The sequence below is a fragment of the Pipistrellus hanaki genome (assembly GCF_964339955.1).
Source record: "Pipistrellus hanaki genome assembly, chromosome: 3".
Lineage (NCBI taxonomy): Eukaryota > Metazoa > Chordata > Mammalia > Chiroptera > Vespertilionidae > Pipistrellus > Pipistrellus hanaki.
The window spans coordinates 124,140,982-124,167,352 of NC_140505.1; the positions used below are offsets into that span (position 1 = coordinate 124,140,982).

Sequence of the window (26,371 nt, forward strand, 5' to 3'; positions counted from 1 at the left end):
TCCCTGAGTGTGTCCCTTATGGATCTGAGGAGCTGTAATCTGGTTGGTCCTACTCTGACCCCTGGGTACACTGGCTCTTGAATCTCCAAGGAGGTGCTAATTTAGCCTCTACTTGAGGCCATCCAGCAGGAGCTACAGAGATATCTGCAGATTCCTCTTCTTTGCTTGGGGTTTGGAGGTGCCCAGATGAGGCCCAGCTGTGAAGCAATGCAAGCTGCTGTGGGGCCTAGGGCCTTCTTTTGGATGTTGTGGGTCTCTCTGACTCAGCTATAGTCTGATAGGTAAGTTTAGAATTCAAAGGACCAGGCCATTCATATGCAAAAGCCTCTATGCACAACTAGGATTGGGCGGAGTCTCAGGGTGGAGCAAACAGCAGCTGACAGAAGAGGGCAGTTGGGTGACCAGGTTTCCTATCAGCCCTGCCCTAAGACAATGGTTTCCCCATCAGCCCTGCCCTAAGAGACCCCTGGGTCTCAGTGTCCAGCAGTAATCATTGCAAGCACCTCTGAGAGAAAGCCACCCTCGAGTTCCGCCCACTTCCAGACAGTCCAGTTTCGCACCGTATGAGTCTGGGTCCCCAGAGTCTCATCCGAACTGGAGTTGAGAGCAGTAGGGAGCTTGTGTCCCCCTTCAGATTGAAAAAGCCAGCTGCGTACTCAGTAGCCAGTCCACTCAGCGGGCGCGAGCGCCTCGGTACCTCTGCCTTCCGCACTTCCTCTGAGAATCAGTATGCTTTTCTCTTTGCTTCTAGTTGTAGACTTTCCACTCAGCCAGTCTTCCTGTGGTTCTGGAAGGATGATGTCTATTTTGACTTTTAGTTGTAGTTTTAAAGTTGTTGTGCAAGGTGCCAAGTTCAGGTGTTTACCTTGGCTGCTATCTTGGTTTCTCTGCTTGTTTTTATTTATATCACTATTTATTTATCCCACAAAACACTTGAGGCAGCTTATAAAAATATATACAATTGTATTTTAAAATACTAAGGACATAAAAGAGCAGTAACAAACAGCATATCAATGACTTATAATAATATCAAGAAGAAAGGATGTTTTACAAGCCTCAGTATTCTTTATTTACAAATTTAGCTTTGTTATTCACGAAGGAAATTTTTGAAAGGATATGTTGAGGTTGGAAGTGGACTGGGTAGGGGAAAGAGTCTTGTGAGTTCAAGCCAATGAACCATAAGAGAAAATCTATTGGGAGAGTTCTAGGAGAGATGTTCATATTTGATAAAGAAGGAAGGTAATGCAAAGAGCCTGATTCTTTCCCACATTTCCGCTTTTGGTCATTGTGAGGCAGCCTAAATTTTAAAAAACTTTTTATTATGGAAATTTTCAAGCATAAGCAAAAGTAGGAGTCTATATTATAAAAGGCCTGTGGCCATCACACCCTAATGTGGAACGACCAAACAACTGGTCATTAGGAGGTGCTGGAGCACCTTTCAGTCCCTCCCCCCGGCCCATGAGCTGTCAAGGCGCTGGGCCATGCAGGGCTGGCGGGGCTCACGCAGCAAGAGGTGGGTCCCATGGCCACGCAGGGAAGGTCTGGGGGCCCGCAGCTCACACAAGGTGGGTCTGGGGTCCCTCGGCTTGCGCAGGGCAGGTCTGGGTCTCCCGCTCTATTAGTACAACAAACCACCACGAACCCATCCTCAAGCCTCAAGAGCCATCAACTTTATTCTAAACAAAATATTGCGTTCTTGGAACTGAGACACCAAAGTAAATTTAAATGACTATATTTGCAATTTCTTAATCAGAGTGGTCTTCAAAATGGGGAAGGCACACCACTGGAAGAGGTCGCAGTAAGAGCAGCACATTAATGGGACACTCAAAGCAAATATTAAAATTTCTACCTGTATTCACATCTTACCTAACACAGAGATTAGGCTTTACTAATATTTGGTACAGCCTTCACATTGCTACTCTCATTGGCTCTGTACTGCATCTGTACACTCACTCTCTCTCTCACACACACATTGCATCTGTACACACACACAAAGTAATCAATTTAAGGAAAGACCAAGAGTTCTACAAATTATAGTAGATGACAGTGGCACCTACTTAGTTCCTTGTTCTTTTACAGAAAACTGTTTACATGTGCCAGTTCAGTGAACTAGGTATATTACCTTAAAGAGCAGAATCTACCTCACGTTTTGAATGAAATAAGTGTCCATAAAAATCTTTTTAACCATTCAGAAAATCACTGATTATTTTTCTAACAATTAAAAGTGATATGCATTCATTTTCCATTTAACAAAAAAAGACAAGTGTTCCAAAACGCTGGCTTTGCGTTTGAGGCAGGGGAATAGTCATGCCAAAAAACTGTGAGTAGTATGCTAGCAACCATATATTCTAAGGAAGGATAAAGATATTTAGTCTGTTCCCCTTTAAGGCAAAGGGAATAGTGAGAAAGTAACTTTTATTTCAGAAAAACTATAAAGAGAATATTTTTAAAAAGCAATGTTTGGAAATGTTTTCATCATTACATAATACCAGAGGCCCAATGCACAAAATTCATGCAAGGGGCTCAGCACTCACAGTCCCTCCCGGCCTTGGTGGGCCCTCGCCGCCCCTCACAGCCTCGGCCATCCTTGCAGTGCTGGCTTTGTCTGGAAGGCCAACCGGATGGTCATTCTGCTGTTTGGTCTAATTAGCATATTAGCTCTTTATTATATACTAGAGGCCCAGTGCACAAAATTCATTCACTGGGGTATGGGTGTCCCTCAGCCCAGCCTGCACACTCTCCAATCTGGGACCCCTCGGGGGATGTCCCATTCCCCAAGGATTGGGCCTAAACCGGCAGTTGGATATACTTCACACAATCTGGGACCACTAGCTCCTAACTGCTCACCTACCTGCCTGCCTGATTGCCTCTAACCGCTTCTGCCTGCCTTCCTGATCGCCCCCTATCGGCTCACCTGCCAGTCTGATCAATGCCTAACTGCTCCCCTGCTGGCCCAGTTGCCCCCAAATGCCCTCTCCTGCCAGACTGGACATCCCCAACTGCCCTCCCCTGCCAGCCTGGTCACCCTTAACTGCCCTCCCATGCAGGCCCAGTTGCCATCCCCTCAGGCCTAGTCTCCTCCAACTGCCCTCCCTTGCTGGCCTGATTGCCCACAACTGCCCTCCCCTGCCAGCCATCTTGTGGTGGCCATCTTGTGACCACATGGAGGCAGCCATCTTTTGACCACATGGGATTGGCAATCTTGTGCCCACATGGGGGCAGCCATCTTGTATGAGGGTGTGGTGGTCAATTTGCATATTACCTCTTTATTATATAGGAGGATAATTTCTGAAAGATTTAAATACATCTCCTATAAAATCCTTCTCATGTGGACACACTAAAAAATTTTGATACAGTCCTCTAACTTGTGTGAACCCATTTCTTGTAATTTCAAAAATGGCAAAATCTGATTAATTCGTAAGAACTGTCATCAGAAAATGGATATTTATAAGATAAAAATCAAAAAAAATATTTGCTTAGTGATTAACGCTAAAAAAGTAATGACTGTGATTTAGTAAATGCAGCATACACTGCAATTCTTCCATTAGGGAATTGTGTTTCTTTTTCAGCAATCAATCAATCAATAATTAAAACAAAGTATCTAAAAAAAATCAATTTAGGATCAGATTTCTGTATCATTTTTGCATATACCATCTAAAATAATAATAAGAAAGCCTGTTTAATTACACCACTCTCACTGTAAATAAGAGTAATAAAAGACAAAGTACTTATTTAATGTATACATAAAATATATACACCAATTTCCTCTAAATTAACCTATAAATACAATGAAATGCTAATTTAAGTCCTAAATAATTATCCCATGAAATTCCCAAGGAGAATCCTAAAACTCATGGATGAGAGTAAAAGGCCACGAATACCTGAGACAAAGAATTCTGAAGACTAAGAAATGATTAAAACAACGTGGAACTATAAAAGATTAAACAAATGAAAGAAAAAAAGAGTATTTAGAAATGGACCACAGAATGACATTAGCATCATGGTAGAATAAGATTCCATCATTTTGTTCCCCCTCCAACAATAATTCTGTACTATTCACAGGCAAAGTGACTCTGTGGAACTGTGGGATCCAGAACTATATGTCAAGTGAGCTGGGAGAAGTCTCACTCACCCATGTATTGGTTAATAGGAACAAAGACTTCTATCTCAGCTGTGGCCCCTGCAAATGGTCCATGCTCTGACTCTAGCCCTTCTAGGGTATGGTCTGAGAGCTCTGGAAAACACTGTTTTAGACAGTCACCCGTGGATGAGAGAGCTCTGTAGAAGTCTAGGTTTCCAGAGAAGTTACAGCACATTGTTTCAGCAGTACAATATGCAAGTTTGGACACACTGGAGAGAAGTACTGAATCGTGAACTACATGACCTGGGAGTGGGAAGAGACCGGGAGAGCGGTAGACAGGACTCTTGGAAGGCATATACATATATATTATACATTAAGGAACACAGATCCCACTAAATTCAAAGCAGATTCCATCAACATACATAAAGAACTTTCACAAGCCGAAACCGGTTTGGCTCAGTAGATAGAGTGTCGGCCTGAGGACTGAAGGGTCCCAGGTTCGATTCCGGTCAAGGGCATGTACATTGGTTGCGGGCACATCCCTGCTAGGGGCTGTGCAGGGGGTGGCTGGTCGATGTTTCTCTCTCATCAACGTTTCTAGCTCTCTATCCCTATCCCTTCCTCTCTGTGGAAAATCAATAAAAATATTTTTTTAAAAAAGAACTTTTACAAAATGATAAAAGAACTCAAAATGGTTAAAGGATTTAAAATGGCAATTCACATAGGAAGAAACTCAAATGGTCAATAAACATAGGAGAGATATGCAACACCACTTGTATTCAGAGAAAGGCCCATTAAAACAGAGAAAACCCATTTCACAACTATCAAACTGAAAATTATTAAGTACGACAAAACTAGAATTTAGTAAGAATGTAGTAAAAAAGAACTCTTTCGACAGTGGAAGTATAAACTGGCACAGGCACTTTGGAAATCAATTTGGCAATAACTTCTCATGTTGAAAAAGAATATCATAAATTCCACTTGAGTATCTACCTTAGAAAAATTCCTATTTATGTGAAGGGGAAGCAAGTGGAAATACATTCACTGACACAATGCTCGTAATAATGAAAAAATAAAAGAAATTTTCAGTGTCCCTTAGTAAAGAGTGATAGAATACAGTAGTTCCCCCTTTATCCCCGGGAGATGATTCCAAGACCTCTAATGGATGCCTGAAACTATGAATAATACTGAACTCTACATATACTATGTTTTTTCTTATATCAATACATAGGAACCTGTGATGAAGTTTAATTTATAAATTAGTATAGTGAAAGATTAATAACAATAATAAGATAATTATAACAATATACTGTAATAAGTTATGTGAATATGGTCTCTCTCTCTCTCATGTTCTCAAAATATCGTATTGTATTGTACTCACCCATGTTGTGATGAGAAGATAAAAGGACTTAAATTGAGAACTTCACCTTTTTACTTAAAGGAAAAACTTTAAGGCTTCATTTTGACATATCTAAATTGTGCTTTTGGGGTGTCCTTAAGTAAAATAAGGGTTACTTTAAAACAAGCACTAAAGTTTTCACCTTGACAGCTGATCTGATAACCAAGATGGCAGCTACTAGTAAGTGATTAAAACTAGGCAGGTAGCTTACATTCATAAATATGCTGGACAAAGGAATGATTCATGCCCCAAGTGGGGTCCAATGAGACAGTGTGAGATTTCATCATACTGTTCAGAACACTGTACAATTTAAACTTAAATTATTTATTTTTTGAATTTTTCATTTAGTATTTTTGGACAGTGGTTGATCACAGGTAACTGAAACTACATAAAGCAAAGCCACAGATAAGGGGGTACTCAGTCTGTACTATAAAGTAGTGAAACTGATTAAACTAGGTCTTTATTAACAACTAGAGGCCCAGTGCACAAGTTTGTGCACCAATAGAGTCCCTCAGCCTGGCCTGCGGGATTAAGCTGAAACCAGCTCTCCAACATCCCCAAGAAGTCCCAGATTGTGAGAGGGTGCAGGCCAGACCGGGGGATCCCACCAGTGCATGATCAGGGCCAGGGAGAGACACAAGAGGTTGGCAAGCCAGGGAGGAACCTCAGGAGGGCTCCAGGGTGTGTCTGGCCCCGTCTCGCTCAGTCCCAATCAGCCAGACCCCACCAGCAAGCTAAACTACCAGTTGGAGTGTCTGTCCCCTGGTGGTCAGTGCACATCATATTGAGTGGTTGAGGGTCCTTAGTATATCATTAGCATATTACACTTTGATTGACTGAATAGCCGACTGGTCAACTGTACACTTAGCATATCAGGTTTTTATTATTCAGAATGATACATCACAAAAGTGATATAGGGTTTTTTTTTAATAAAAGTAAGCTGCAAAAGGATATGTAATGTAGAATACGGGTATATAAATTTTAAGCATACATTACAATAGCATATTTTGTTTATAAATATTTATAGAAATATACAAGGATGTTCATGAGAATGAAATGTACAAGGATGTTCATGAGAATGATTCACAGCAACTTCAAGAGAGGGAAACTCCTTGGGGGAGACAAGGGGAAGAACACACTGAGCAACCTGTAGTAACTATAGCAAAATGTTAACAACTGCTTAATCTGACAGTTATTCTTCTCTACAGGACTGAAATGTTTCAAAATTTAAGTAAATGTTTTTAAAGGTAGAAATTATAGACCTCATACTTAGATACTTTTTAAGAAATAGTGTATAGTTAGAAAGGTATGTGAGGGATTAAAAAAAAAAAGGTTGTGTGTTGTTATTTTTGTTTTTAAAATAAGAGATGCTGCCGGGACCGGTTTGGCTCAGTGGATAGAGCGTCAGCCTGCGGACTGAAAGGTCCCGGGTTCGGTTCCGGTCAAGGGCATGTGCCTTGGTTGCGGGCACATCCCCGGTGGGGGGTGTGCAAGAGGCAGCTGATCGATGATTCTCTCTTATCGATGTTTCTGGCTCTCTATCCCTCTCTCTTCCTCTCTGTGAAAAAATCAATAAAATATATTTTAAAAAAAATAAAATAAAATAAGAGATGCTATAATATATTTGCTGATGGAAATGGTGCATTAGGTATGGTTAGAGAGATTAATGATAAAGGCAATAACAAAAGAAACAAAGTCTTAAAAGAAAAAATGAATGTAGAGCAGTATAACTTGCTTGTTAAATACAATTGGCACAATGTGCTTTGATTTTTTTGATACATAACATTCAAGAAAGTAGGGTGACATCAGTAGACTAAGGACTTCCAAAAGTTTTCCTCTCCATAAAAGTAACTAAAAATCTGGCAAAAACTGTCAAGAGTCAACTTTTTCAAAACTCTGAAAACAAAAGCTTTCAGCAATCCAAAGAGCAACAGAGAACTTGGTGCTATTTTAACAGATCATGATCCTATCTTCTGTTGCCCATCTACCTTAAAAAAATAAGTTTGTGTTATGGTACTGGAGGAGCAAAATAGGGATGGAGTTCTTTCAAAGCTTCATTCACAAAGAATAGTCATTATCTGACCTGTCTGGTTGTCTACTTGAAAGACTTAGCAATTAAATCTCACTCAAACTCATTAAAAGCTTCTCCCTGGGGTTGTGCACATTAAATGTTTTAACGTCGTAGTTGTTTGAGATGATGGGTAGTAGTTGGAACAAACAACAGATAAATCAAAAAGCTTAAAAACAAGACCTAAGGAGATATCCATACGAGGCTTTAAAAAAGCTTGGACATATTCTTGGGAATTTAGAAGGCCATGCACATTAGTTGTGATAGCCCCAAGCTTTATCTCTGATTGACCTTGAAGTTCTATTAAGCAGCAAGTGAAGGCTAAGTCAGAGTTGTCAGCTGCCTGGCTGAGTGTACACTGTCCCAACACGCACAAAGAATCCCCTGACAAAGATAATGACATAATGATTCTGAGGAATTAAGAAGTGCGCCCCATCTTTACCTGACCACGAACTGATGGGGACTTCAGTGACCACACAAAACAAAGATACAGACTTTATAGAATGGTTCAGAAATGTCACAAATAACAAACCCTGAAAGGTCCTGATATCCAGAACTGTCACATTACATTATTTGACAAGTTTTCAACAAAAAATTATAAGACCTCGGGGGAGGGAACAGAGGGGGCGGGAGGGGGGTGTCAATTGGAATAAAGGAGACTTATGTAATACTTTAAAAAATTTAAAAAATATATAAAACCTCCAAAAAAACAAGAAAGTGTAATTTATACGGGGGGAGTGGAGGTGGTTGTGGCAAGTAATAGAAACTATCCTTGAGAAATTCCACACACTGAACTGACTAGACAAAGATTTTAAATCAGCTATCTTAAATTTGTAAAAAGAACTAAAGAAAATCATGTCTAAAGAGCCAAAATCTGAAAACAATCCCTCACCAACTAGGGAATATCAATAAAGACAAAAAAATATGTATTCATATTTCACTTAAAATATATCAAAGAAAACTACAACAGAAACTTACTGTGTAGCTTTGACTATGTCCCATGTGCTATAATCATCAATATGAGTTTTCCGTCCAAGAGGTTCACCATATCCATGGTTATAATGGCTTTGGGGTTTAATTTCCTGTTAAAGAGAAAATCACAGAGGCAAGAATTGAGAAAAGGTACAGGAAACATTTCAATATTTCTCTACTGTTTTTACATTATTTGAAGAATGCTCATTATTGAAATTATTAAGTTTTACCTTTTTCTGAGGTCTGTACTCTTTAGAGAAAAACCCTTGGTACACACTCCCAAAAGATGCAAAGACCAAAAATTAGTGACAAATTAGTAAGTGAAATTAGTTCCATAAAACTCTCTTATCTCTTCATCAAATCAACTCTTATTCTCTTAGGCCAGTTTTTCTATTATTCTATTATCCCTAGGTCTAACACCTTACTCCAAAACCTTCATTACATGGCAAATAAACTCTGAAGTCCTAAAGATAAAAACTCAAGAATATTATTCTTCTCCTATTCTCAGATATTATATTTTCTTATACTTATTCATGCTGAGGACTTATTAAGCATCTACAATTAGATGCATAAGGAACAATGGCACAGCTCTGATAAAATGTAAACCCACTAAAGTAACTTTTTATATAAAAATTCAATTAAACAATTTTTGTAGAATATTATTAGTATATCCATCAAAGCTTATATGCTGTGTAATTTTTTATTTAACATACAAAATTTGTTATGCATAATCAGCTTCCTCAATGTAATGTAGCACTGAGATACAATTTTTTTTGAGATACAATTATATTTCTTTATATGCAAACAGAAAAATTGAGCATATTTAATTCTAATATCACCCATTCAAATTTCTATTATTCTGATATCTCTTTTTCTTTTTCTTTCTTTCTTTCTCTCTCTCTCCCTCTCTCTCTCTCTCTCTCTCTCTCACTCACTCACACACACACACACACACACACAAAATTGTAAACAAAAGAATCTCAATTCAAATAATTACAGGCTGTTGTTGTTCCTTGTGATTAAGCCCCTATCCCAGTGGTCGGCAAACTCATTAGTCAACAGAGCGAAAAACTGTGGAGGCTTGCGAGCCGCAGTTTGCCGACCACTGGATAGGGCATAACAAGGTATCTGGAAAGAATTAAATACTTAAAAGAATTCATGCTCTCTTGGCCAATGATATTTAATAATCCAAATTGAATGGCATTTTATTTTTTATTTTTTTATTTTTAAAGTATCTATTTTTTTAAAATATATTTTATTGATTTTACACAGAGAGGAATTGAGAGGGACAGAGAGTTAGAAATGTTGATGAGAGAGAAACATCAACCAGCTACCTCCTGCACACTCCCCACTGGGGATGTGCCCGCAACCAAGGTTCATGCCCTTGACCGGAATCGAACCCGGGACCCTTCAGTCCGAAGTCTGACGCTCTATCCACTGATGAATGGCATTTTATTGAAGGAAAAAGGCCATTATCTTTAAATTATTGTCACCATTCAATTTGTTTGGGAAATTCCTAAATTAATGTGTTTGAATATTTTCAAGGAAAATTAAAAAGTTTCATAAAAGCAAATTCTAGATGTTTCAACAGATTAGTTCCTTATGAAAATGTTACAGCCAATATTAAAATGCCACAGTAATAACCATTAATCTACATTAGCAGATGAAAGAAAATAGACATGTCTTAAACCAAGATTCACAACATGCATAATGCATATAGTTTACTAAGTGATTTTTTTTGTAGACTGTTCTTAGACTTCATTAAAATAGAACTGGTTAAATTTGAATATGGACAGATATAGCATTTTGGGTATGTGCAACATTCTGAATAACTGATGAAACAAACTAATATACAAGACTTAACCATTTAATATTTTTAAATCTTTTCTGTTTAATTTTCCCACTGAATTACAGTTCTCAACTTCTCTATATTCAATGGAGTGAAGTCAAGAAAGAAACTTCTTAGACCAATAACACCTCCTTCTTTCTTTCTAAGACTTCTGTTCTGATTTTTATTCTCCCCTACAACCAGGAAAATAATTTTTTAAACTTTTGATTCTGACTTCTGTAGGGATGAAACACAACTGAAGAAAAATAAAAACTGGCAGTGCCTGGATGGTGTTGCTCAGTGGTTGGGTGTCAACCTATAAACCAGGAAGCATGGCCAATTCTTGGTCAGGGCGCATGCCCGGTTGCAGGTTCAGTCCCCAGTAGGGAGAGTGCAGGAGGCAGCTGATCGATGATTCTCACTCATCATTGATGTTTCTATTTCTCTCCCTTTCCCTTCCTCTCTGAAATCAATAAAAATATTTTTTTAAAAACTGATAGTAGTTTACAAGCAAAATGGAATAATGCTGTATATCCAAAAAGACATGTATTGAGAGCCTACTATATGTAAAGTACTCTCCAATGTACTGGGACCTCAGGCCAGAATAAGTGTAAGGCCAGTTCAAAATTTAAGAGAGTGGCAAAACACTCAGTAAACACAATTTAAAATATTTTAATGGATTATCTTTTAAAAATAAAAAAATGCAAAAAAATCCCAAACATCAGCATTTTAAATATAGATACATCAATACTGCTAACTTTTCTATTTGCACCAGGTTCCACAATGGCTCAGAGAAGCACTACAAACATACACCAAACACAGCCTATTGTCTTCAAGGACTTTACAGTCGAGAGTGGAAGGACAAAGTAAGAAATGTAGGTCAAATAGTACTGGTAGAAGCAAAAACCTTCCAATAATAAGTTAAAACCTAAATAAAGATATTACATCCAAAAATTAATAACTTTAAAAACTATTTCAATTTGAAAATCTTTTAGGACAAACTGCTATTCTTTTTTACTAATGACAAATATACTGCTTTACAGGCATGTAACAAATATTCATAAAACAAAAAGCAAATTTCTACTTAAGGCTTACTATTATAATGTTTTCATTCTCTTTAAGGTCATTTTTATCCCCAGAGACCTATTCTCAGTTTCTCTATAGTCTCTCTAATCTCACTGACATTGCCAAATATGATCTTCCAAAAGCATCAAAAATCACTATTTTTCTAGTAATATTTTTATATTAAACCTACACAGATATCTGTGTTATCCCATCTGTAAGGTTTTTATTTTATTATTTTTATTTTTTAGTAAAAGAAATGATTTTTTTTTAAAGATGGCTTAAAAAATATCCTTAGATTAATTCTAGCAAGGTACAGTCATTCCCATAAAAATAAAAATAAAAATAGAAGAAATGGTGTTAAAGCAAATCTCCTACCTGTCTTATTACCCTCTATTATTATAAAGAACTTAAGTATATTTTTCTCACTTTTACACAGACTGGAAACTGGTTCATCTCTAGAAACTGGTTCATCTCTAGTACCCTATCAATATGACAAATGCCAACACTGTCTATCAAGATAACCATTATCACTAGTCCTAGGTATAACAACCATAGTTTTTAAACTTAGAAAACATAAAATAAAAATACTATGTTCATGTAAATAAGTACATCTTGTAAATATAGATAATATTAATTTTAATTACCAATTTGCTATTATATCAGATACAATTCAACATACAAATATTTTTTAAATATATATATATTTTTTTTATTGAATTTTTTACCGAGAGGAAGGGAGAAGGACAGAGTAAAAGTTAGAAACATCAATGAGAGAGAAACATTGATCAGCCGCCTCCTGCACACACCCTACCAGGGACGTGCCCGCAACCACAGCACATGCCCTTGACCAGAATTGAACCCGGGACCCTTCAGTCCGCAGGCTGACGCTCTATCCACTGAGCCAAACCAATCTCGGCATCAATATACAAATATTTAATGACACTTTAAAATTCTGTAATTTTTCCTTGGCTTTATTAGGAACCAAGAAGCAATTTAATTGATAGCTCTGGCAAGAAAATACTTATTTTAAAATACATATGTACGTCACTGTACCTTTTAAAAATGCATTAATTCCATGAGAAACAGCTTGGTGTAATAGAAAAAGTCCTTGAGTATAAGGCTATTGAATTGAATATCTGCCACTCTCTAATCTAGGCTACAACCTAAGAATTTAGGCCCCTTATTTGTAAAAAGAGGAGGATGAATGAGATCTTCACAGAGTTCCTCTGAGTTGTTTCAAGGACAAATATCAGGACATTAAAGAACTAAAAATTTTCAAACCCCACTCAATTCATTTCCTTCTTAAACTATAATTTATCCTGTTTTTAGATTTCTTTAATTAAAAAGAAAAAATTCAGCTGCTCTTAAAAAAAAAACAAAAAACAATTTAAACTACTAGATTTAAAGTCCTCCAAAATCTCTTCTAAGACTAACATACAATGATTTTATACACTGGAGTATATAAAATTTAGCCACTAGGAGAACACAGCCCTGGTACCTGTTGAAGAGAATTGGAAGGTGAAAAAGAACCTCCAAAATCTACTGCTGAAATAGTAGAGAGGAATAAGAAGAGCTGTGAGAGAAGCATTGAAGAGACCATTAAATTTCAGAGGGAAAGCAGGGGACGGTGTGTGTGTGGGGGTGGGGGGTGGTGGTGGTAAGAGATCAAGCAAAGTACTTGTATGCATGCATATAAGCATAACCAATGGACACAGACAGTTGGGCAATAAGGGCATGTGCTAGGGTGTGAGAGTGGCCAAGGGGATGTCTATGGGGGGAAAATTAGACATATGTAATTCTTTAAATAATAAAGAACTCAAATTAAAAAAAAATAATAAAAAATAAAATAAAATAAAATAAAAAAAAGAAGAGCTGTGAAAAGCTCAGCTACTATACACTTCTACTAAGAAATCAACATGTTAGAACTCAAATTTATATAAGCAGGTACAGGCAAATGCTGACTTACATATCAAGGGGTTATAGATACCAAATGTCTGTGACCAAAGAATCCTCTATTGGCCCAGTGCTTCTAAGTTTATTACCAACCAAGAATAGGTTCTATGGTACCAGCAATTACAATTTATTAGAAAGCAAACTAATATAAAAATAGGGGCATTGGTTATAAACAGTCAGAGCAATGGAATAGAGCTTGAAGAGTGAGAATCAGAATCAGGAGGAAAAGACATTCAATAAAAGGTATAAAAAGGACAACTGGCTGGCCATTTGGGATTTTTTTTTTAATTTTAATTTAATTTTTTAATTCATTTCTAAGTTCTAACTAAAATCAATGGGCCAAATGTGAGGCCATCAGGTTTCAATATAAAAGGGTAATATGCTTGATGGAAAGATACCAAAAAATATAGCCACAACTATAGTTTCTTTAATAGCAGGTGATACTGAAATGAGCCTGAGAATAACAGGGCCAAAGCAGGATTCAGGGCAGCAGGCTCCCAGGTAGAGAGGCTTTGCCGTGTCAGCCACTTTCCATGAGAACAGACAGATGCTAGACCTAGTGAGAGAAGCATGCACACCCTCCTGTTCTTGGTAAGTCTTTGTGTCCCCCTCCCCTCCTTGGGCACTTGATTGCTCTGGATGGATACTCTGGCCATATGCCTAGTGCTCATCGGGTCTAAGTAACTTGTTCAAAATGGCTACAGGACTTTTCCTGTTTACTTCAAGACAGTAAATTGAGCTCTATCTCCCAGGTTTCCCAGAACTGTGACTATACCCTGGCAGGACCAGGCCTCAGGCTCTTAAAGACTCTTCCTATGGATCCCCATCTCATTTCTTATATCAGATAACTTCAAAAGCCAGACCAAAGATTTAAAAATAAAAATACTGTTCAATAAGTGTCCTAATATGTGGAGGGGAAAAAAAAATCTGAGAAAAGCTTAAATAACATATTTGAAAAATGGGCAAAGGCTATGAAGACAATTCAAAGAAAAATACAATGGCAAATATATGTAAATTATATTATGTAATCTTAAAAAATGTGTAAATTAATTAAATGTATTACAAAAAAAGGGGGGGGGGAGCAAAATAAAGTCAATAAAATTCTAGGGCATATACATGCTACCTTCAAGACACATGCTTTTGGTGCATAGCCCATATACACACGTGAATTAGCAAGCCATTAGCACTTACCCATATGCTTATGATGTGCACTGTGTAAATATCTGCTGTCAGGTATCATTCTAATAGATTGGACTCCAATTTAAGGAACTAAATGTACTAAATTATAAAATGTTTCTGCTGAAACTTAATTCCATTAAATGTACAAGATGATATTGGAACATTATGTAGGGCTGCTGACAAGAAGATAGAAAAGGAAAAAAAGGTCTCTGTGTACTTGATTCATTTCTAAGTTCTAACTAAAATCAATGGGCCAAATGTGAGGCCATCTTAAAACCTAAGAAAGTAATGAACTAAAGTCTAGAGATGCCATAAGGACTTTTAAAAAAGAAATATTGATTATCCTATATAATAAAAGGATAATATGCAAATTGACCCTAATGGTGAGATGACAGGTGGCTATGATGCACACTGACCACCAGGGGGCAGATGTTCAACACAGGAACTGCCCCCTGGTGGTCAGTGAGCTTTCACAGGGGGAGTGCCACTCAGCCAGTAGCTGGCTCATGGCTCTTGCCTCCACAGCAGCACTAAGGATGTCCTTTGGGGAGCTGGCCTAGGCCATTAATCGGACATTTCCTGAGGATTCCCAGGCTACCAGAGGATATGTGACTGCCAGCTTAGGCCCAATCCCCCAAGGAGCAGGCCTAAGCTGGCAGGTGGACATCCCCTGAGGGATCCTGGACAGTGAGAGGGTGCAGGCCGGGCTGAGGGACTCCCCCAAATGCACGAATTTTCGTGCACCAGGCCTCTAGTATATAATGAAAAAGGTAGGATAAACATAAAACTTTTATAACCAAGTGAATAATAAATAACAAGGAAAACCAGTAGCCACACAATACTGTTGTGGGGTAGGAACCTGGGTTCAAAATAAGACCACCGGAGGCTGATGATTAAAAAAGCAGGCAAAGATTTACTGAAATATCTGGCCAGGACAGCCGTAAGAGCACAATACGCAGGCAGACTCCACACAACTGCACTGCTTCAAGGGGAAGGTAGTAATTTTTAAAAGTTCTGAAAAAGAAAACCCCTATTTTGCAACAAACTGTTGTTTGGAATTTTCTGTTCTTCCTAGATAAAATATTGCTTTCTAGTTTGCTTTAGCCCGTTTGAAGAATGATGAAGATAAACTTAGCTATCCGACCTTCTAGGCCAGAGACCAGATATGCCCAAAATCTCAATACCACACCAGGTGCACTTTTTCATGTGGATAGAACTGTATTGTTTTCAAGGCCAGCATCGAGAGAACCACTGAGTGCACATAGGGCTAGCTCTTTAATAAAAAAAAAAAAGTTCTGCCTGTAACCTTGCTTAGAATTTGAATTCATCCTCCCTAAGCCCATGGCGCGATGAACAAAGCAAGTCTCTCCAAACTCTCCCCCTGCACCGTCTGACCGCTGGGGAACTCTGCAACAGTTCAAACCACAGTAATTTTCCTTTGTTCTAAATTCTAAATCCTAAAGACTACATTCTAAAAACAGGAGTCAGCCCACAGGGTCATTTCCAGTCACATCCTGCTGGACATTGGAATGTGGCCCTATCTTGCAGAAGCAGAACCCAGTGGTTAATCTCCAAAGGTTATGGTCCCAGGCACAGGAAAATTGCCTTAGCAGGTTTAAAATTCAAACAGCAGTTTTTACCAAAGTATGGTTGCCACTATATTTCAAATACTATACCTTTCTTTAAAAATGTTTTTAACTAATAGTGCCAGCAGATGGCACTACACTCAAGAGAAAATCCTTTACTAACCTATTTGATGCATCCTCTTTTAAGGGTACATTGAACAAAAATAATGTGGTTATATAATGGAAAGATTTCCTTTCCCCCCCCCAATATGCAACTGTTCTCTTACAAATTATGTGTTCTGCTGTGGTCCCTGATCCCTTGCTAACAGTACATGATTGCTGCACCTAATATCAGAGTCCAACTTGAGGCACAGGTTCTCTTCAGTGTAATACCATTTTCTCAATCCAAAGAATCTATCTATATAAAACCCTAAATATGCAAACTGACTGAATGGCGGAACCACCAGTGGAACGACAGGTAGGTGAGGGGCGCGGGGCCAGCAAGCAGGCAGCACCAGGCTGGCCAAGGCGGATGCCAGTGGGGGCCCCCTAATCACCCTGCCAGTCACTCCACAGATCATCCCCGATGGCCGGCCAGCCTAGGGACCCTACCAGTACACAAATTTTGTGCACCAGACCTCTAGGCAAATTAATAATGCTTGCTTCCAACAAAATTTAGACCAGGAAAATGTTCATTATCTTCTAGTTTCTTCAAAAACTTGTTTTCACTTCATTTCCTTCTAGCATTAATCCATATGTACACACATATTTGTAATAATATGCATAAATTTGGCATACTTTCTTTACACAAACATTTGATCAACAAATGTCTATACACACATACACACACACACACACACACACACAATGTCTATGTATATTATCTCTATCTCTTTAAAAACAAACATTTTTTTAAGATAGTTTAAGTTCTACAAAAACATTATAAATATTCAACACTGGTATGGTACATTTTTTACAATTAATGAACCAAAACTGAAACATTATTATTGACTGAAGTCTACTCTTTATTCAAATTTCCTTAGTTTTTATATAATATCCTCTTTCTATTCCAGGATACTTTAAAGTTATAATGGCTCCCTGGGCTCTGCTTGGCTATGATAATTTTTTAACTTTCCTTGTATTTCATAAGCTTGACAGTTTTGAAGAGAACTAGTCAGGTATTTTGTAGAATGACCCTCAATTGGAATTTGTCTTTGTGGGCTTTTTTTCCCATTAGATAGGAATTATGTTTTTAGGAGGAAGTGTTTTTTAATTCAACCTAATTCTGCACATTTCTTTAAACACTGGTATAGAAAATTTATTTGCTTACATGTTTATATATTTTATGTGATTGTAATCATAGCACTCACATATTTTATATTCTTCCCTCATATTTCCTCATGCCATTACATGTAATTTTTGTAAGTACTATACTGCTTTTTTATATTAAAAAGTGTTAAAATCCTTTACCCAAGAATATTTTTTATTGATGGGAGAGAGGGGGGAGAGGAGAGGGACCATCAATGTGAGAGAGAAACATCAATTGGTTGCCTCCCATACACACCCAGATCAGGGATCAAACCCACAATCTAGGTATGAAATAAAGGAAGATATGCAGACCCTTTGTAATGGTTAGTTGAGATTTGAGATGTATGGCAAAAAAAAATGCTGGCATCCAATACCCCAGTACACAGAAGAAATAAGCTGCTCTGCACTAGGAGAAAATGAAGCTGAAAGGCAGAGATGAGAAGAGAGAAAACAGTTTTGATCTTCTCAGCTTAGAGCTTACTTGCACTTCTGCCATCCTAAATTTGGGTTATATGAGCCAGTAAATTCCCTTTTTCTTCCCCAAGTAAGTTTGAAAAGAGTTGGTAATATTTGCAACCTGGGGATTCTAACACTAACAACTTCAGTCTTCAGCTCACAGGAGGGTTTATTTTATTTTATTTTATTTTATTTTCATGAGAATGAGGTTTTGATCACCAGTTTTGTTCATCCATCATTAAATCATGCATAAATTAACAAATGTTCATAATCAGAAAGTTGTTTTAAAAAACTAAACAAGGGTATAAAACAGTAACATCTCAATCAGTTATTATTTTTCACTTGATTTTTCCCCCTAATATAAAACAACTGATAAAAAACACAAGCTACCTGACATATATACAAAAAGAAACCTTCAGAAACATTTAGCCCAATGGTCTCCATTTTCTCAACAATACTACTGATAATGAAAATGATGAGCCTAAGAAACTATAATATTCTAACTTAAAAAAGAAAAATTCTATCATATTTAATGTGTATTATCCCTAGAAAATATAGTAATTCTGTATGTATTATCCCTAGAATATAGAGTAATTCATTTGAAACAAAACCTAAAAATATTCTGTTTAGCCCTTTAAAACTCAGGAAATTAAGTTCTTCACAGTATCTCTGCGACAGAAGGCTGAAGTTCCACTGTATTTTCAAATTAGCTGCCTGTACCTATATTTTAGGGATTTTTTAATAGAAGACATTATCCAGCCAGCTGGTGTAGCTCAGTGACCAGGAGGTCACAGTTGGATTCCTGGTGAGGGCACATGCCTGGGTGGCGGGTTCGATCCCCAGTGGGGGGGCGTGCAGGAAGCAGTTGATCAATGATTCCCTATCAACATTGATGTTCGTATCTCTCCCTCAAACAAGAAGACATTATTCAATAATTGGATGTTACATTGGGTGAAAATTTTACTTGCATATTTTATAATATAATATTGTCCTGAATCAAGTTTTCAAACCAAAAAGTTTTAAATAGTTGATATTTTATTGTTGAATTACCTATCTGTAATAAAATCTAATCATAAAATCCTACATAATAAAAGGCAAATATGCAAAGTATCCCCTCATTGGGACAAATATGCAAATATGCCCTGTTGAACTACTGTGCCCTGTTGAATTCCCCTCGACCAGGAGTTCAACAGGGCATTCAACCAGGGGGCAGGGCTGGCTGGCCAACAACCGGCTGGACCCCATCCATGCACGAATTCGTGCACCAGGCCTCTAGTAATAATATCATTAGATGATGCTTTCTTTGAAAGAGAATTGCATATAACCTTGATGCTGAAATAATGCCTTTTTGGATTATGTAATTGTTGGGGTTCTGGTAAAAACACATTACATCAAGATCCCTTCACTAACTAACCCTAACTAACATACCCTTCGGATACTCTCTGGAGGAAAGGAAGTCACATGCATTTTTAACAAAATGTGTGCGCATGTACACACACTCACCATCTATCCCGGAGGGATCTGGAGAACTTTGCAATGCTCTATTTTGTATTCCTCTTTACTTTGTGGCCTAGCAAAGCATCAAGACCATACTTAGATGCTCAATAAATACTCCTCAAATCATAACACACGTCTTTAAGAAAATTAAATAGTGCACAAAGGCTTGTGCTACAGAGTCCTCTGCCCATCTTCTCCTCAATTTCCAATCAAATTTAATTTTCTTAGTTTCTTAGTCAATTGCTTTCATATCTAATTGTAGAGGCCTGATGCACGGATTCGTACATCATGGGGTCCCTTAGCCTGGCCTGTGCCCTCTTACAATCGGGACCCCTTGAGGGATGTTGGACTGCCGATTTCATCCCAATCCCTGCAGGCCTCGCTGAGAGACCCCACCAGAGCACCTGGCTGGTTTCGGCCCAATCCCCGCAAACCAAGCCGAGGGAACTCTCGTATTTTCCATATTTTCCGGCGTATAAGACGACTTTTGAAAAGAAAAAAAAGTCAACCAAAAATCGGGGGCAAAAGAACAAAATTGCACAAAAATTACCTGCAGATCTTGACGGCAAAGTAAGTCTTTTCTTTTAAGTGGGGGGTAGTCTTATACAGCGAATATAGGCCTAAACCTATGTTCTAACTGTAAAATTAGGGTGTCGTCTTATACGCCGGAAAAAAATACGGGGTGTGTGCGTGTGTGTATATATATACTAGAATCCCATTGCAGAAAAATTCCTGCAATAGGGCTTCCAGCTGCAGTCGCTGCCCCACCTGCTTCTCTCCCGCCCCACTGGCTTGCTTCTCCGCAGCTTTGCTCCCTTCTGCAGCGCTTGGCTTCTTTCTACGTTGTCTTCAGTCTTCACTCTGGCCTGGATATGCAAATTAACCACCATCTTGGTTGGGTTAATTTGTATACTCACCCTGATTGGCTGGTGGGCAAAGGGCTTGTAAGCGTAGCGAAGGTGCAGTCAATTTGCATGTTTCTCTTTTATTAGCTAGGCTATATCCCTAAGACGCAAATAGACCGAACGGCTGAACAACCAGTTGCTATGACGTGAACTGACCACCGGGGGAGGCACACAGAACATGGCGGGCATTGGCTGCGGTGGGATGGAGGAGAAGGTGAGCCATACCAAGCTGGAGTGCCGGTTGCTGTCATAAGAGTGAGCCTCTGGTGATTACAGAAAATTTTTTGCTCCCATGTGCAGCAGTCCTGCCCGTCTTTCGAACATGCTGCTGTCGCCGGCCCAACTCGCACCCACTGCCAGCATCTGCTGCTGGCCCCGATCGCTCAGCACCATTGCTCAGCACCATCAGCAGGTGTGAGAAACAGCTGCCAACCCCAATCGCCCTTCAGGGCTTCTTCACCTTCCCCTGCAATAGGGGCAATAGGGGCAGCAGCCACTGTTCGCACCCGCTGCCAGCGCCAGCCCCTCTGGCACCTGCAGCCAGCATCGAAACTGCCACTTGCACCTGCTGCCAGTGCTCAGGGCCGGTCCTGATCGTTCATCGCCATCAGTGAGTGCGAGCAGAGGCTGCCGGCCCCGATCACCCCTGAGGGCTTCTCCACCTCCCCCTGCTCCTGAGGGCTGATTGGGGCATCAGCCACCGCATGCTCCCTGATGGCACTGGCCCTGCTTGTACACGCTTCTGGCCCCGGCCCTAATCGCTCCACGCCATCAGCAGGTGTGAGCGGGGCCGGCACAGTTAGGATGTGGGAATGGCGGCGGCGGGAGCAGGACTGCCGGCAGACAGGGGATTGGGAGCCACAGCGGGAAAAGATAGGCGGAGGCATGGAGAATGGGCCGAGACCCGCCCCTGTGCCCACCACAGTCTCACAGCCCACAGTTCCTTTCAAGGTGCACAAATTCATGCACTGGGCCCCTAGTATTTATGTAAGATCTTTGGTTCATCTCTTCCTGCCCTCCCCCAAACCCCCTTCCCTCTGAGATTCATCAGTCTGTTCCATGTTTCCATGCCTGTGCATTGAGTGTCTGCCCCCTTGTGGTCAGTGCGCATCATAGCTACCAGTTGAACAGTCGAATGGTAGAGGGTCGCTTAGGCTTTTATATGTATAGGTGTGCATACTACTGTATCTTGAGGTATTAACTTCTTACCACAACATTAACAGCTAACATTTATAGTGTTACTAAATGCCAGACACAGAATTTTGTATACATTATCTCATTTAATCTTAACAACACTGAACTTTATATACATTCTCTTATTTAATCTTCATTTTAGTCTGGAAAACTGTGACAAGTTCAGTAATTTGCTCAAGATCATAGCTAGTAAGTGACGAACTTAGGATCTGAACCCAGGCAGCCCAACATCAGCCCTCACCCTTTTAACCTATCTGCTCTTATATCTATCAATTTCAGGGTCAACTTTAAAATACTTCTGGAATAATTCAAATTAAATAAAAAACAGTGAGCAAAATATTCAACACAATAAAATGGCATTTTTTGCATCTAAATATAATTTTTTGGTTCTATAGGTCAGTAATTTTCAACTTTGGTTTTGCCACAATACCATGTGGTAACCAATTAGTTGCATCTTCATTTTATATATACTAAGTGGTTACTATGGTTTAGGTATAATATTTATAAAGCTAAATTATAACTTTATGACCTATAACCTTTTTGCTAAGTAATAAAAGGCATGAGATCCTAAAGAATACCAGAAAGATACATTTTGAGGGGAAAGAGTGTGCCAGTAACCTATCAGAAGGAGAAACATAATTTTCAAAGTAATTTTATATCTGCTTTCTGAAAACAAATGAGTTATTTTTTGTGACTGTAAACATGTGTATCTCTAACTACACAATAGGGGGTAAAATAGTAATGGAAAAGGCAAAATCACTTTTATTAAAGAAAAACTTCAAAAAATAGATTTTATAAAATACTAGACTCAGTGCACTAAATTCATGCACTGATAGGGTCCCCAGTGGCTGCCAGCTGCTGCTGGGTACTCCCTTCCCTCCCCCCCTCCACCTCCCCCACAGCCACAGAGGGCCTCGCTCCCTTTCCCTGACTAGCCTCGCCCTTTGGTCAAACTCCGGGAAGAGCTCCAGGTCAAGGGGACAATTTGCATGCTACACTTTTATTATATGGATGTGAAGACAAGAGATGTAGTATTACTTTGGTTTAATATTCTAGACAATAAAAAATGAACTATGAACATGAACAAAATTAATGTGAAACCAAAAGAAAAAAATGTGACCATTAAGAAAATGAGAAACTAGAGAGAAGGCAAATTGAGGGGGGAAATGAAGCAAGCAAGAGATGAAAGCCCTAGATAATCTCGGCAATCCAGTTCAAAGCTCAGATCTTGCTGAAATAGCCCCTATAATAATGCCCTGATAGAAGAGAGTATTGTGGCCTCATTCTAGGAAAGAACTGAGACGACTTCCTGAGGATGTACTAATAGGTGAAATAGCTGACTGGTAAAAGCAAGTCAGATGAACCTGTGGCTTCTATCTCTCCACTAAAGTCTTTCTTCTAACCGTTCTAGATGACAGAAATCTGACACTCCTTATGGTTACACTACTCAGTTCAGCACTTATTTGGATTCTGTTAAGTGTTTCATATGCATACATCTTCCCAACTAGATCATTAACTTCTGGAGAGCAGAAGCTACCCCATTTATTTTCGTTTCACCCATATAATCCAGCACAGTGCTATGCATCTAGAAAATAGATGCTCAAGTCTATGAATCTTGAAAAATCACAACATACAATCAGACCATTAGAGTTTGAGGAAATCTTAAGAGACTTATGTAGTCTGGACTCTGTATCTTAAAAGCACAGACACTAAAAGTAGTTAAATATTCACAAAATAGTTAAATATTCCCTCAAATCAGAGCTGGGATTAGCACCCTAATCCCCTGATAATCAGTTCATCCTTTCCCAAATAGTCTCTAGTTTCCTCCATTATAAAATAAATAATCACCTATTTAATCAGAAAACAAAGTAATGGATCAGTGTTCACTGTATGTCACCTTTAGTAGATTCAATTGGCAGCCTATCTGCCTAGGTCTCTGAAGACAGCTTAGTACACGTCATTCTATTTTATACTCACAAGAACTCTGATAGGTATTATTAACCTAATTTTAAAAATGCAGGGAAAGTGCCCTTGCCGGGACCGGTTTGGCTCAATGGATAGAGCGTCGGCCTGCGGACTGAAAGGTCCCGGGTTCGATTCCTGTCAAGGGCATGTACATTGGTTGCGGGCACATCCCCAGTGGGGGTGTGCAGGAGGCAGCTGGTCGGTGTTTCTCTCTCATCGACATTTCTAACTATCCCTCTCAATTCCTCTCTGTGTAAAATCAATAAAATATATTTTTTTTAAAAAGTGCCCAACCAGCCTGGCTCAGCCCCAGGAACCAGGAGGTCCCGGGTGGATTCCCGATCAGGGCACATGTCCAGATTTCAGGTTCAATCCCCAGTGGGGGGCTTGCAGGAGGCAGCTGATCAATGATTCTCTCTCATCATTGATGTTTCCATCTCTCTCTCTCCCTCTCCCTTCCTCTTTGAAATCAAAATTTTTAAAATATATTTTATTGATTTTTTTACAGAGAGGAAAGGGGAGAGAGGAATAGAGAGCCAGAAACATCGATGAGAGAGAAACATCGACCAGCTGCCTCTTGCACACCCCTTACTGGGGATGTGCCCGCAACCAAGGTACATGCCCTTGACCGGAATCGAACTCAGGACTTCTCAGTCCGCAGGCACTGAGCCAAACCGGTTTCGGCTGAAATCAAATTTTTTTTAAAAAAATTTAAGGGAAGAAATATTCCTTGGCAACATTTTCAATCCATCATCTGAAAACTACTTTGTCTACTTCCTGATATATTTTCAGGGCCTTGATATATTCTCCAATCCCAGGAAATGTTACCACATTGGTTAAAAAACAAATAACAAAAACATAGAAAAGGTATAGTCTTACTGTTCAGTTCTTTTTGTCAGAAATCCAGAGTAGCCTTTTCTATTGCGACTGACCCGGGTGTACCATCTCTTTTTGATTAATCAAAGTAATGAATACGAGCCTAGTTGAGTATTCATATATGACACGGTTAAGTGCTTGTCTTTATTCATTTATTCACATCTCCCTAAATGATATAAGCATGCTATAGATCAAAATCCAGAAATAAAGAAATGTATTCTAATGCAAAGTAGCCAGATACATACTTCTTATGTCCACCCTACTACAACGCAAACATTATCTTCATCCTTTAACCTCATAAAAACTACAGGAGTTCTTCAGGAACCTTTGCCGCTGCCCATCCACACATCACTGTGGACCGTTAAAAACAAGAATGCATCAGAACTACTCCCAGGCCTGAGCTAGCACTAGTTCAGCTGTGAACTAAGAGGTAGGCAAGCACAGAATGTGGCTGATCCTGGAGCGGGGGCACTGTTTACCTACAGGGGGAGATACTCATGTGATGGGGAACGTGTAGCACGGTCCTCCCCTGGCTCCAAAACAAAACAAAACAAAACAAAAATAATAAAATAAAATAAAAACAATGGTACTTTGACAAGCTAGTGGGAACGTGGGTCCATTCCCAAAAGTTTTGACCTCCCTTTTTAATTGCTTAAGAACAAATGCTCACATAGGACATCGGATACAAGGTGTCTGAGGTGCTGCTTCTAGGAGGTGCTCTGCTTACAGCATAACATGGAAGGACCTCACTTTGTCCAAGAAACTGTGTTCTTCCCCTAGACGCACCCCCCAAACACACACACACACACACACACACACACACACACACACACGGGCTGCAAGGGAGGAACTGACAGCGTCAGTCCCTAAGGCGAAGGGACAGAAGAAATCCAAACTAGAGGCGCCTCCTCCTCTCCGGAGAAGCTCGGGGCACGACCCGGGGCTAAAAGGTGCGACTCCAAACCGGGGCCAGGCCCCCGCCGCCGCCGGTGCCCCGCGGGCAGCGCGCCCACGGAGCTCAGCCCTCACCGCCTCCAGCTCCGTCCTCCGGGCTCCGCCAGGGACCGCGTCCCCGCGCCCGCCCCGCCGGGCCCGCCCCGCTATCTCCTCCCCCGTTATCCGCCCGCGCCCGGGCCTGAATGGGCCGCCCCAAACTTGGGCGCGTCCCACTGCCCCACACTCCGAGGCCAACGCCCTCCGCGAGCCCGAGGGAGAGACGCCCGGGGGCCTGCGGCGCGGACGGCGCTCGGCGGCGCGGCTCCTCACCTCTGGGTGGAGAAGAGGCACGCAGCCCGCTTCGGCCTCGTACTCGTCCGGGCCGTCCGCCATCTTGGTGTTAAATCCCTCCGCCCGCTGCATGCCGGGAGAGAGCGTTCCCCTCGCGCGGGGCTCCCGGGTGAGGCGGGGGGCGAGCGGCGGGGCGAGCGCGAGCCCGGCCGGCGGCGGCGGCGGCGGCGGCGACGCGACCGCCTCCCTCTCGGGCCGGTGCCCCGGACGCCCCCTCTGCGCCCGCCCCTCGGAGGGCGCGGGTGCCTGCGCGTGCGCGCGAGCCGGGCGGCGGCGGGAGCGCGCTCTGCTGCACTGCGCGCGGCGGTGCGGGCGGCGGCGGGCGGCGCTGGGCGGGGGCTGCGCCGCGGGGGGCGGGCCCAGCCGGGGCGGAGGTGCGCCTCCCGCCGCCCGGAGAAGGCGTCTGGAGGGCGACTGAGCATCAACGTGGGAGACCCGGCGGCCGCGCCGGAGCGGGGACGGCCCTGGAGCCGCGCGGCCGTGGTCTGCGGCCCAGGCAGCCGCGGGGCGGCCCCCGCCCACGGCCCCCGCTGTCCCGCCCGGGACCCCCTCCTCGGAGACCCCGGCCGGACCGGCCCCAGGCCCCAGGTTTGGGGAAATCAGGCTTCTATCCAGACACTCATCGCGGTGAAGACAGAAGACGCACTCCCTTCCTCCACACTTTGTAAAGGTCACCCCGAATGTGTGCCCGCCTGGGGGCCGCCCGTAAAAAAAAAAAAAAAAAAAAAAAAAAAAACGAATAATGCTTGAGGCTTCCTCCTAGAGAATTTTAA

General features: G+C 40.7%; 1 protein-coding gene across 1 annotated transcript in view; it reads right to left on the reverse strand.

Moving 5' to 3' along the window:
• ZDHHC17 (zDHHC palmitoyltransferase 17) overlaps window positions 1-25,892 on the reverse strand; it is an 83,027-nt gene extending 57,135 nt beyond the window's left edge. The window contains exons 1-2 of the mRNA XM_084876292.1: window positions 25,578-25,892; window positions 8,527-8,630 (exon numbers count right to left, since the gene is read on the reverse strand). Coding sequence (XP_084732418.1) covers window positions 8,527-8,630; window positions 25,578-25,670 — 197 coding nt within the window. The 5' untranslated portion in view covers window positions 25,671-25,892. The remainder of the gene's footprint in view (window positions 1-8,526; window positions 8,631-25,577) is intronic.
• Window positions 25,893-26,371: the final 479 nt, after the last annotated feature.